Below are 12,769 nucleotides of genomic sequence, written 5' to 3'. Positions count from 1 at the left end.
CCTTCCTCGTGCTGAGCTGCAGAAAAACGCTGACAGAGTGTGGCCCGGGGACGAAGCCACATCGCAGCAGCAGCGATGGTTTACAACAAAAACTCTTGCCAGGTTAAGACTAATTGCATCTAAAAACAGAAATGCAAGACAAGGGCTTTAACACAACACTCAGGGTAATAGATCCGCTCTCACTGCATCCCACTGCCAAAAAGCGTTGGATTGGATTACGGATGTTATTACATCAAAAATGGACTGAAGGGCTTAAGGACTCACAATAAACAGCAAATGTCTCGGATTTATGAGGAAGCATCTACTAGGACCTTGCTTTTTCTTCAGCATTGTCATCAAACAAGGGCTCTCTGCTTTAAAGAGGCTCATGGGACAGGTTGGCCAGTGAGGAAGAACACCTGGAAGAACACCTCAGCACCACCACCACATCCACAAACAGCTGCCTGGAGTGCACCCTGAGGCTGAGCGAGGTTTGCCTGGGGTCTCCACACCCCACTTAACACAGAAGGGGCTGCCAGGACCACCACCAGGCCCAAAAACCAGAGAAAGAGCTGGAAACTATGAGAGCCCATCCAGTTCATCCCCTGCCATGAGCAGGGACACCTTCCACTAAACCAGGTTGCTCCAAACCATATCCAACCTGGCCTTGAACACTTCCAGGGATGGGACATTCCAGGGATGGACTAGGTCATATTTAACAGTTCCTTCTAACCCAAACTATTCTTTGATTCTCTGATCCAGAGCTCTGGGATAGCAGGGAGCCACTCTGGGAGCTCCTCCTCATGTCACCCTGCTGCCAGGACACTGGGATTAATGGATCTCTATCCAGGCACCTCATTACCAGAGATAGTAAAACTGGAGCAAGTTCAAAGAGGAGCAGCAAACGCAATTAGGAGCGGGAGTGAATTAGGAGGGGAGGTGGAGGGAGTTGAACCAGCAGGGCTGGATAAGCCATGGTGGGACTGGAGCTGCCCACGACATCCCAGGAGTGCGGGCACCAGGCAGGGGGAAGGCTACTCCATTGGGAAGCATTTTGAAGGGAGGGCACAGGACACTGGGGACAGGGAATCACACCCAGACACCAAAGGCAAGCAGGGAAACATCCAGGAGACCCAGGGATGGAAGTAACGACAGCACATCATGATATAAAACACAAAATTCCCAGATTCTCATCTCCTTCATCCTCTCAGCACTTCATCCTGGGGATGGTGTCCACGTCCTGCTGGAGTCCCACGTGCCCCCCCAGCCTCTGTCTCCAGTGTAGACCTGCAGGCAGATGCTGCTGCATCTTGTTCATTATGGAAAGCCTCAGGAATAAGCATCACCTTTTTTATCCACCCCCAGGAGCAAAGATGCTTTTAATGGAAGCCGGGACCTGGTGTGGAGGGGGTCAGTGTGAGGCTCCAGAGAGGACGGGGACAGGGAACAGCAGCTTTCAAAAGCCTTTTCATTGCTAAGCCGAGGGCTGGGACCGTGTCCCTCCATGATAAAAGTGTCCCTAAACAAGGCTTGGCATATCCAAAGCGATGGCAAGGAGGGGTCCTGAATAGGAGGGACCCTGGGAAGCCCCCTGGCTCCGGTGAGCAGGTTTTCCAACTGCTGGAGAAGGTGGGGGATGAGTGGCACACGCCCTTGTTCCCCTCAGCTCCAGCGTTGCTTCCCCGGCTTAGAAATGAAAAGGGAGGAAAAAAAACCTTTTGTGTGTCCAGGCAAAGCTTGGGGAAAGGGAGGGAAGAAAAATTGGGGGGGGGGGGGTGGAGAAAAAGACAACATGTGGGTGGTCTGCTCAGGAGACTTTTGACTTTGTTTTTTTGGCTATTTTATTTCTTGGCAGAACGAACTCCTGGGGCTGCTCAGCAGAGGGTATGGCCAGATCACAGGAGCATCCTCAGCCCACCCAGGGGCCAAAGTTCAGCTGGCAGCTCCCAGCTCCGAGGGGTTTCGCATCAAAGCTTGGAGGAGTCAAGAGAAATTAAAGTCAGAAACGGTCCAAGGCAGGGGCAGAGGGCACTGCCGGCCCCCTGAGGAGAGGAGGGGCATCCCACAGGGAAGCTCCAAGCACCCTGCTTCCTGCATCCCTATCCCTATGCAGCCTGAAACTGGGAACAAGAGGATAAATAGGATTTTATATTTAAAAATGAGTTTAAAAGGCTCAGCCCAACATCCAATGGGACACACAGCCGGGGATTTCCCAACCTGGGCTATGCTGTCTTTGCAAAATCCTGGCTGCTCGTCCCATCGGATCCGAAGCGAGCGGGAGCCGGTCACCTGCAGTGACCCAGGTGTGCTGGCAGCCTTGCAGGGGAGCTGGCATCGGCTCAAAGCTGCAGGGGCCCCGCGGGAGCCGCGTTTGGAGTCGGCAATGCACCGGCGGCCGCTTGTGAAAGCACCTCCCAAAGCTCCGGGAGGTTGATTTTCACTTCAGTTTTCGTGTGAAATGCAAAACAGCTCCTTAAAATTTGGGTAATTCAGAGGCTGGTAAATCCTTCTGCCTCCACCTTCCTGATGGACTTGGTTACCATAGGAGGGATCCCATATTTCTTCTTTTCTGTGCTTTGTTCACCTCCTGAGCTCGTTTTGGGGAATCTCTTTGTAGCCTGAGAGGACTCTTTGCAGCCTGAGAGTCCCATGGGCTGTAGCTCAGAGGACCCCAATTTCAGCCCTCATTAGCTTGATGACCATGTCAGTGCTTGAACTTGACCCCCCAAACACAGAGGAGCCACTGACCAAGTGCTTCAAGATGCTTGGCTGACCCAAACCTGCCACTTTGGCCTCTCTTCCACGTTTTTGCCCACTGCAGGCAAAGCTTATATTCAATCAAGCTTTCCATCAGCTGAAGGATGGCAGAAGGGCTGAACTTTGCCATCCCAGAGCTACCAGAATGGTGCAGCTGTGGTAAGGGAGATGGGAGCCTACATGGGAGTTGTGCCAGGGGTTTTGGCATCCCCATCTGCAGCATCTAGGCTGGAACCAGGGTGTCCTGCCCACACTGGCTTCAAAGCTGATGCCTTTCAAGTGACATAGGACAGACATCACCATGTCTGGACAGTGACGGTGACCATTGCTCTGGAAGAGTCTGGCCCTGCCACAGTGACTCAGCCCTGCAGAGCCCATGGTCACTGCCAGCACTGAGCCAAGCTGGCTCTGCAGTTTGTGGTGCCAGGTCGTCCCTGTTGTCACCCCTCCTGTTAGGGAGACTTCCCTGGCTGACCATCCAGGAGCCACTTTGGCATCGCTACGGCCACACAGGGAACAGAGCCCCCCACGAGCCCCTGTCACTACCCAGCAAAATTTGCCATGACAGAAGTGATGAAAGCGTAAGGCTGACCTGCCAGAGCTGGGCCCGGCTGCTTCCTCTGCATCAGGTTTATTCCAAATTATTCTGCAGCAGGACTCCAAGAGCCCCAGCCAGGTGCGCTGGGGACATCCAGACCACCACAGCACCATGCTACAACACAGCCCCCCTGTCTCCACTGCCTGCCATGGCCTTGCTGCCCCCTCCCAAAGATTCCAGGCTAAAAATACCCTGCTTCCAGCCAGGAACACACAGCTCCCACAGCCAGGAGCTCGCTCCCACATGGGCAGTGACCCCTGTGCCAGCCGCTCGCTGCAGAGCCCACGGCACTCAGCGAGGGGAGCTGAGCCGTGGCCACCGTGCCCTTTGCAGTGCAGCCAGCCAGGCGGGGACAGCCAGGCTGAGGAGGAGGGGAGGGGACAAAGAGAGAGCTGGCAGCACTGCCCAGGCATGGCTGAGCTCCCCCTCCATCCACAACAGAGCAGGCACAAGGGGATACATTTCTGTGCAGCAATCCCCTGCATGCACAGACCACAGGCTCCAAGAAAATTCCAGCCTCCTCTCTCTCCCCTCCTTAAAATGCCATGGTGCACCAAGACACAAACAGAACAAGCCAGCGTGCAGAATTTTTTAGCTACTTCCATCATATCACACACTGGACACCACCAGCACTTTCCCGTGCTGGGGCTGCTCTTGGAAGCAACACCCAGGAGTAAGGACAAGCATCACCATTCCTCTTTCTTGCCAGCCCCAAGGCAAAACCCTGCAACACTTCCAGCAAAGATGGCAGCAAAAAATAGGCTCCAGGCATGACAGTGCTCCAGGGCTGACCCCAGATGGGGATGTGCTCCTGCTCCCAGCCATGAGCAGGGCAGGGGACACAGCACAGCAGCCAGATAGGGACTGGTGACCCACTCGGCCAGTGACACATTCCTCCCCCTGCTCCCATCCAGCGGGACACATTTTCCATCCGTGTCAGCTCTCTGCACCGGCCAAGTCACACACAAGCGCCTGGTGACACTCTCCAGGCGCCCGAGCCCTCCCAAGCCAGGGCTGGCAGCAAGGAAGAGGAGGGCGACTCACATGTGATGAAGTAATCCTGCTGCCGCTTGAATTCCAGGCCCATGTAGTTGGGGCTGAACTCCTGGAACTTGATGGTGAAGCGGATCTCCTGCTCGGGCCGGTTGCATGTCACCAGCACGTTGGGGTCCATGACGGTGCTGCAGGCGTCCGCCTGCTCCTTCCTCACCAGGTACAGCTTGTAGTACTCGTAAGGCTTGGATGGCTCCGCTTTGGGGCAGATAATGTCCAGTTTATCCCCAATCTCTGGGTAGATGACCAGCCCCTTCCCAGTCATGAACCTGGAAGAGAGAAGGGTAAGAGGTTACCACGTGCTGGAGCAGAGGCCACACCAGCCCGGCCCACCCCACTCTGACGCCATTTTTGTGCTTCAGCTCTGCTGCTCCCCCTCTGTTAGATGGGTTTTGACACCAAAACCAAGTTCTCCTCTTCCCTCACCATCCCGGCCTGTGCATGGAGCCAGTAGAGGCTCCTGCTGACAAAATCAGGGATGGCTTGGGTCAGTCCCACTCGCCAGCCGTGATAAGGGTGGGTCACCTTCCCAGCCCCAAGCCTGGCATCCAACTGGGAATGAGTCTTTCCACAAAGGGCTGGGAGACGCCGCAGCTCTGCCCGACGGCCAGGCAAGGAGCTTCCTGCAGGGACAGGCAATAATTAGGCATAGGGAGAAGTCCTGACAATGGGGTGAAGGGAGGGATCCCGTCCACGCCCTTGCTCCCTGAGGAATTCCTGTCCTTAAATGGAAGGGAAGGAAGCATCCTGCAGGACAACTTCTACTGAGCCAGGCTCAACAGCATGCCCAGGAGCGTGGGAGGACCGGATGGAGAGGAGCAAGGAAGGAGGAAAGCTATTCGGGGCTGGAAGGCAGGGCATTGGGAAGGGTAGGAAGGCAAGATGCTGATAATTAGCGTTCGGATCTCGTTATGGTGGGGCAAGGCACTGATTAAGTTTTTTTCAGCGTGAAGGAGAGGATTAGGGCAGCAAGGAGGGAAGCAGCAGATCATCTACTTTGATGTAGGCAACTAAATGCGTTCCTGATGGGAGATAAGGTGGGAATGGATTTTCCTGCAGAGTTATCTCTGCTGCAACTCCCTCACATAATCTGGGCACGGGAAAATGCAAAGTGAGCACTTTGCCAAGGCTGCACGGCCATGCTTCCCCTTCTGCTGTCGGACACAGCCCATCCCTGTGCCAGCCCACCCCAGAGACTGGATGGGGCCAGGATACCTTCTCCTCCAGCCAGCTGCTCCGGCTGGAGCTGCAGGCTCCATGCAAGGAAGATCAAACACACAAGACCAACCTGCTCCGTGGCTCCATGCAAGTCTTAGCAAGAAGCCACAGAGCTGGAACCAGCACCAGGCCTTTGGCTGCAGGAGCCTAGCAGATCCACAGGCTGGGCTGGAGCAGGCAGGCAGAGCCAAAGCCCACGCACCCCTAAGTGCCCTTGGCACAGGCTCTGGAGCTCAGTGCCAGCTGTAGCAGCAGGGCAGACACGCAGACATCATCTGCACCTCACTTGCAGCTTGCCAGGTCAGAAGAGCATCCCAGGCAACCAGAGCACAGCACAGGGATGGCGGGCACAGCCCCATCAAGGAGCTGGGTTTAGAGGGGTTATGAGTCCATCCTCCCTGCCCAGCTGCAGCTCCACCACATCAGCTCTAGTAGTACCCAAAGCAACACAACGGGGCAGTTGGGATCATCCCAACCCCAGCACCTTGGCCACGTGAGGCTGCAGGGAGTTTTGTACAAGTCACAATTCAGAGAGAAGGTGACCAGGAGACAGTGAAACTTGGCCCCTGGAGGGTCTTTAGGGACACAGGTGGGATGCAGAGCCTGACTCCATCCCAGCACTGCTGCCAGGTGAGCCATGCTTTGCTTCACACTACCAAGTAGGTCACCTGGCCAGTGGCCAGCACACCCTTCCAGAGGCTTGGGAGCGATAAAGGCTTCCCCACCCACGGCCGGAGCCCTGACGCAAGGCCGGAGCGGGAGCAGGAGGCGGGAGCAGCCCCTGTCCCTCCCTCCCTGCCCGGCCGCAGACACGCAGCGCAAGTGAACACTTGCACGGGTTCCCACCCCGAGAGGCAGCTGGATCCCACACTCCTTTCTCCACGGTTGGGCTGAGTCAGAGTCTTCCTGGCACAGGACTCTGGAGTGACTCAAGCTCCCTCCTCCAGCTCCTGCCAGCTCCCTCCTGCCCAGAAGATGCCAAACAGGAAGCCACAAACAAGTCAAGCAGATGTCTTGCACCGCCGGAGCAGGAGGAGAAGGCTCCTATCCACCCTCATCTCCATACCAGGAGGACCTATCACACCTCTGTGGCCAAAACCTTGGCCAACACCTGCAAACCAACCGGTCCCTGGGCCACCAGCCTGTTGGGATCAGGCCAAACACATTTGTAAGCAGGGGAGGGGCCATGAAGCAACCGAGGGAGCTGAGAACCTCCCAGTACCACATCCTGCTGGCACCTCTTCATCTCAGGAACTTCAGGACCAAAGTCTACCTTAGGTTTATGTAAGGATAAAACAAGGAGGCAAATCCCCTCCACGAATGCTCAGTCTCAGCTCCAGAAGCACACAGCTGGGGTCTGGGAATTAGCTCAACAGCTTCCAGATCCACACAAACATGGAGCAAGACAGAGCCACTTCCCCGTGCATGGAGCTTTTGCACTGTTCCCTCCAACCGCTGTTCCCCACCTGCACACAGACTGTTTTCCCTTTGTCCTCCAATTTTCCTGATTTTTTTTTTTCTCCTCCATTTCTCCTCTTCTCCAACAGCAGGGCTGTTTGCAGATGCCAGCCTGGGCAGCACAGGCAGGGAGATAAACCTGAGGCATGCATCTCGAACCCCTCACACTGCCCTAACACCGCTCTTCCAGCTTTTCACCACACACAGAGACCTTTATTTTCCCCAAAAATTCTGCTTTGTCACAAGGACAGCTTGTGATGATCATCCTAGGGAAGACCAACAATAGCTCCCACTATGCCAGAAGCTGGTTCTCTGGGAAATTCTCCTTTAAAATACACAGTGAAAAGCAACATTTATCACAAGAAAAGGAGAGGGAAAAAACGTCCAAAAATTGTCACATGTTGCCTGAACAAAGGATTTCAGCCAATTCTTAAGACAAGGTATTTTAGTTCCAAGGGATGGTTGAAGACAAAAAGGAATTACACTCTTGACTTGTCTTCACAAGGACATGTCTTCAGATTTATCTTAACCCGGAGGAGTGAACAGAGCAGCTCCTAAATTAATAGGGAAATTCATCGTGCCCTCAGAGCACCCGCTGTAATTTCAGGGAGGGAAGGGGGAATCTGCTATTCCTCTAGAAAATACAGCCTGATTTCCCTGTTTTAAAGTGGGAAGATAAAAAAAAAAAAGAGACAAACTAAAACTTAGCTTAATCTTAAGGTTGAAACAACTCTCAGCCTTAAGAATCACTCTCCTCTTACCTTGTCCACCATGCCAGAGGAGGAGGACCATGGCTCCAGCCTTATTCCTGCCCCGTCCCTGAAGTGTCCAATGCAAGGCTGGACAGGGCTTGGAGCAAGCTGTCATAGTGGAATGTGTCCCTGTCCATGGCAGGGGGTGGCACTGGAAGATCTTTAAGGTCCCTTCTTTAAGAACGCAAACCATTTTGGAATCCTGCGATTGGCACCATCACCATTTCACAGGTAACATCCCAGCATCATTTTTCCTGGTGTCCAAGGGGGTGGGAATTATTAACTACAGCCACTAAAGCTTAAAACAAGTATTTTTTTTTCCCAGCTGAGCAGGTGGAGAGGTCTGACAGCTTCATCCCTTAAAGATCCTGAGGTGATTTTTGGGTGGCATCCATGGCTGCCCACCTGCAGAGCCAGGGGACCATCCCAGCCAGGCATCCCCATCCCCAGCGCCATTCCAGGCCCCCAGCTCTCGGCCCCGCAGGTTCCTTGGGAGCGATCAGGTGGCAGCGTCCAATTTCCTCATTGTTTCAGGAGGTGTTTTCTGATGGGAAAGGTGAAAAGGGGATTTGTGAGCCTTGTAAACCGATTCCTCTGAGTTGGGTAAACAACGGGAGCTCTGTTGGCAGCAGGATGCCGGGATGCCGGAGCAGGGAGATGGGATTAAAGTGCAGCCTCTCCTGTGCCCTGAGTTGGGGGGCTGTTGGTGGGGCCCTCAATCCCTTGCAGAGCCCTCCTCACTTCCCCTTGGGGGTCCAAAATTCTGATGGAGGGACTGGGGACTACAGGTGGGACCTGCTGGAATTGCCATGGACTCAGCCAGGGCCCAGTGTGGCAGGCTTCCCAGAGAGGGTTTGCTGGGACAGGAGGAAGAACAAGCTAAGGAGGAAAACCAAGCAAGTTTGGCCAGAGCAAGACTGGGAGCCATACTGGGAATGATACCCCACTCCTCCACATCCTCCTCCCATATAGGCGCCTCTCCTCCATGTGGCACACATGGAAAGACATGGATGAGCCAACACATCCCCAGCAATCCTGCAGACACAAGGATCCTGCAGAAAAGTCATCTGGAACCTTAAAATCCAGCAGTCTTTCAGCTCTTCACTCGGGAAGATCAAAAAATGGCTTAAAAATACAATTTTTTAAAAGAATGGGTTGACACATTTTCCAACTGCTCTCCCCCTGGATCCAGGCATTCCTTGCACCGCATCAACCACAAAATCTCCAAGGCAGCATCACCTTTCCCCACGTCCACAGCATACGATGCCCCTCACCTGATTTCAGGCTTGGCAGAAACAGAACAACATTTCCCAAGAACCTTCTCCTTGGAGAAGATGTTCTAAAGCTGACGCTGACATACATATAAGATGACATATGCTAAATGCTGTTTGCTTCAAAGAAATCCAAAAATAACTAGATCTTACATGGAGGACGTGTATGTCTGGCAGGGAAGGCTGACAGTGCCCAGCAGAGCGAGACCTGCAGGAGCTGGGAGGTTTTCCTGGTGTCTGGGCAGCTGAAGCCCCCATGGGCCCAGCTCTCCACACCAACAGAGCATGTGAGTCCTTCCAGATGGATCACAGCTCCCACCCACTGGGAATCTCCTCAAGGAAGGGATGGGAAAGGGCCAGATCCAGCAAAAAAGCCAAAGCTCCATGTTCAAACTGGGTGTGGGATCCTGCAAAACACTCCGAACCCTGCGATTTGCTGGTGCCCAGCCACACACCAATCCAATCCTGCCCACTCTGCCTCACTCATCCAAGCTTCCCTGGGACCCAGCAGCCATGCCCAGGCACTGGGGACTCTCTGCCAGAAGAATCAGTCCTGTCCCTGAGCTGTTTTCCAGACCCCGATGTCACAGAGACACATCACACTCCTGCCATTGGAGGGTCCCTGCACAGCTCGTCCAAAGCTCCCTTGGTGACACCCAGACACCTCTGCCCCTGCTTCAACCTGTACTTTCACCAAAAAAGCTAATTGAGAGGTTACTAGTAAAAACTGGAACCTAACTTAGGTGAAGTGGGATGTCACAGGTCAAACAGCATTACCAGACAGGGACAACCACATGGTCCTCAGGGAGTTTGAGAGGAGAATATCAGCCACCCCCTGTCACAGGGAGAGGTTCTCCTGCTGACACCAGGAGGTGTCAGTGAGACAGTGCAGCCCCCACCTCCCTCACTTCACCTCTCCAGAGCAGAGGACAATCAAACCACAGGAATTACACCTAATCCCAAAGGCCCACCTGAACCCAGCACACCACCAACATCCACAGCCCTTCCCCAGCGTGGTGCCAGTACACAGAGGCACAGCCCCTTTCTCCTATTTGACTCCCATTCAGCTCTTGGGAACAAAGATACTCCGTGGAAGGAAGTTAATTACAAGTGGAATGAAAAGGTTCCTCCTTCTGTATCTGTCGCCTTCTCACTCGTCCATCGCACTGCTCATCACCACAGAGGGTAAATAGGAGCACACGAACCCCCACGCTCTCAGATCCCACTCCTTTCATGTGCTCCTCTATTATTAGTCTCCTTTAGAACAGCCTGCCATCTTTTTTTCCCCCTGCTAATCTATGGATAATTATTTTCCTTGCCCTTCAGCAGCCCTCTTCTATTTCTGCTCTATCCTTTGGAGCTGAGGTGGCCACACAGAGCCAGCAATTCCAGGTATCTGAAAGCAGCTCATATCTCCTTCACTCCTTTGGTCTCTGCTGTTCAAGGAGATATTTTTCACTTTCCAGCTCCCCCAGCTCCTCACCATGCTGGGAGAGGGAACAGCCTCTGCTGAGCCCCTCCGGGGCCGGCCCGTCCAGTCCCCCTCCCAGATACACTCTATGGCCCTTTTTTTTTTCCTCATCTCGGGTTTAATGAGGCCCATTCAACCCTCCCAAAGACAAAAGGCCCTTCTCGTTTCCAAACGGATTTACACGACGCATCAGTGAGGCATAAACGGGTCTCCATGGCAACGCTCACCGACCCCCCCAACCCCCAGCTCTGGATGCCATTTTCCAACTCTGCTGCTCCCCAAAACCCTTTTGTTGCTTCCCTGCCAGCTGGGAGGCTCCTCACAAGCTGGTAACCCCCAACCCCACACCTCCAGGTACCAGGAGTGACATTTTTTGAGGTGAACTTACAAGACGCCCAAGCCAGTGTTGCCCTGGCACAGGTGCCCCAGAAAGCTCCACACTGTGACTGACTCCGGGTCACGGTCAAGCCAGGGTTGGGATTGAGAGGAATGGATGGAAACATCACATGCAGGGGAAAACAAACCCAAACTGCCCCTCTCTGCCCAAAAAGGGGGGTGATGCCCAAGGCAGCGTGGTCTGTCCATGCTCAAACACCAGCCCCAGTCACAGCGTGGCTCCCAGCACCTCTCCACAGGAAAACCGGTGGCTCTGGGGATTTCCATGGCTTTAGCACTCCAATGCTCCACACAAAGGTTTGGCAAACAGAGCCTCATGTCCAACATTGGACTGTAACTCTCCCCAAGCAGCCTCAAACACTGAAGGCTGAGAGAGCACCTTGCTTACCCTGAGCAGCCCTGGAAGCAGGAAAGGTGAGATTCAGGGAATGTGGGATGCGGAGAAGGTCTCACTGTAGCTCCCTGAACTTTGTTCACATGTTGTAATCACTGCCATAGCTCTGAAGACCAAGCCATTACCCAGCATCTGGGGGACACACCAGAGAGCCCACTTTTTCAGGAAAATACCCACCACTGCTGGGTTTCTCAAGCAGGAAGTCAGGAACAGGATCCTGGTTTCAACTGCAAACCTGCAGCTTGTGGACAGGTCTGCTTTCCCCTCCTGCAGTCCAGACCCCTTCTCCTACCACCAGCCAAGAGCAGAGGAGGGTTCCTGACATCAGGATGCTGACAGAACAGGTCAGCAGGCTTCAGGAAAGCTGGCATGGATGCTGTGAGATGCCAGCCACACCTCAGCACCCACAGCCAGCGGCTGCCACCACAGCTGGTGACATCCCTGGCCCCAGTGACTCAACCCTCCTGTGGCACAGCAGGGCTGCAGGAAGAGCTTTCTCCCTCAGCTATCCCCATAATTACAGCATGGCCAGGGAGAATATCCAAGTGCCAGACTCCCCACCAGCCCCAAGGAGGGTGACAGATCACCACCACCAAAGGCAGCGCCCACAAAAGGAGAATGCTCTCCTTTGTCCCATTGCAGGCTCGGCCAGGATGTATCCTGATGCCAGTCCATCACTGCCAGGGCCAGCTGCTGACCACCCTCATGCCCCAAGGAGGAGGAAGAAGAGAAGGGGGAGGAGAGGGAAGGCTCCCAGCCCTCAGAGCAGCCAGGCTTGCCAGGAGCAGCCATGTGCTGCTCCATCCTCCCAAGTCCGCGCACACTCCATGCACCCGGGCGCTGCACCAGAAAGATCTCAATGCAAACCTAGTGAGGGGGGGAACAAAACCTGCTGCTAATTGAGGGATTTTGGAGTAGATTTAATTAGGGCCAGAGCACTGGCGCAGGCTGCTGCTGCCACCTGCAGCACTCTCCGCAGCCGCTGGCGTGGGCTCTGGGGACCCCAGGCTCCCGCCCACGCCCGCCTGGGGTCCAGACAGGGAATGAGGAACACCGGGAGTCCCGCAGGCTCACCCCCCTCACACACCCACCCCTCCAAACCCGTTATTTCCCAGCACAATAAGCACCTCCAGCAGCGACGGAACCAAGGGCTCGGCCAAAAAATAAAGAGGAAGAAAAGCCATATTTTCTCCCTGGAGTCGGACCGTCCCGATCTCCCCTCGGAGGAATCAAGAGGGGCCGAGTTATCTAATTAATGCTGGCAGAAGCGGGAGGCCGAGGGCTGGGGGGCGGCGGCGGCCCACAAAGGCGGCGTGGGGAGCGGTCTCCCCGCCGCCGCCGCCGGCATCCCCCGGCAATGGGGCCCCACGCTGGGAGTGAGGTAAGAGGGGATTCAAAGGGGGGTTTGTCAGGGGTTTTGTT

The 12,769-nt window shown here is 54.7% G+C and overlaps 1 protein-coding gene and 1 long non-coding RNA gene across 2 annotated transcripts in view; one reads left to right on the top strand and one right to left on the bottom strand.

The window, feature by feature from the left end:
• Positions 1-12,769, bottom strand: part of EFNB1 (ephrin B1) — a 48,234-nt gene that overhangs the window by 15,233 nt on the left and 20,232 nt on the right. Inside the window, exon 2 of the mRNA XM_021537743.3 lies at positions 4,379-4,656. Within this exon, the coding sequence (XP_021393418.2) occupies positions 4,379-4,656 (278 nt within the window). The remainder of the gene's footprint in view (positions 1-4,378; positions 4,657-12,769) is intronic.
• The window catches only part of LOC116183646 (uncharacterized), a 28,094-nt gene continuing 19,709 nt past the window's right edge, over positions 4,385-12,769 (top strand). The window contains exon 1 of the long non-coding RNA XR_014952522.1: positions 4,385-12,728. This is a non-coding gene — a long non-coding RNA (uncharacterized LOC116183646). The remainder of the gene's footprint in view (positions 12,729-12,769) is intronic.

This window comes from Lonchura striata, chromosome 4A, assembly GCF_050655825.1.
Source record: "Lonchura striata isolate lonStrDom1 chromosome 4A, ASM5065582v1, whole genome shotgun sequence".
Taxonomy (NCBI): Eukaryota; Metazoa; Chordata; class Aves; order Passeriformes; family Estrildidae; genus Lonchura; species Lonchura striata.
This window is presented reverse-complemented; position numbering and strand designations above follow the sequence as displayed.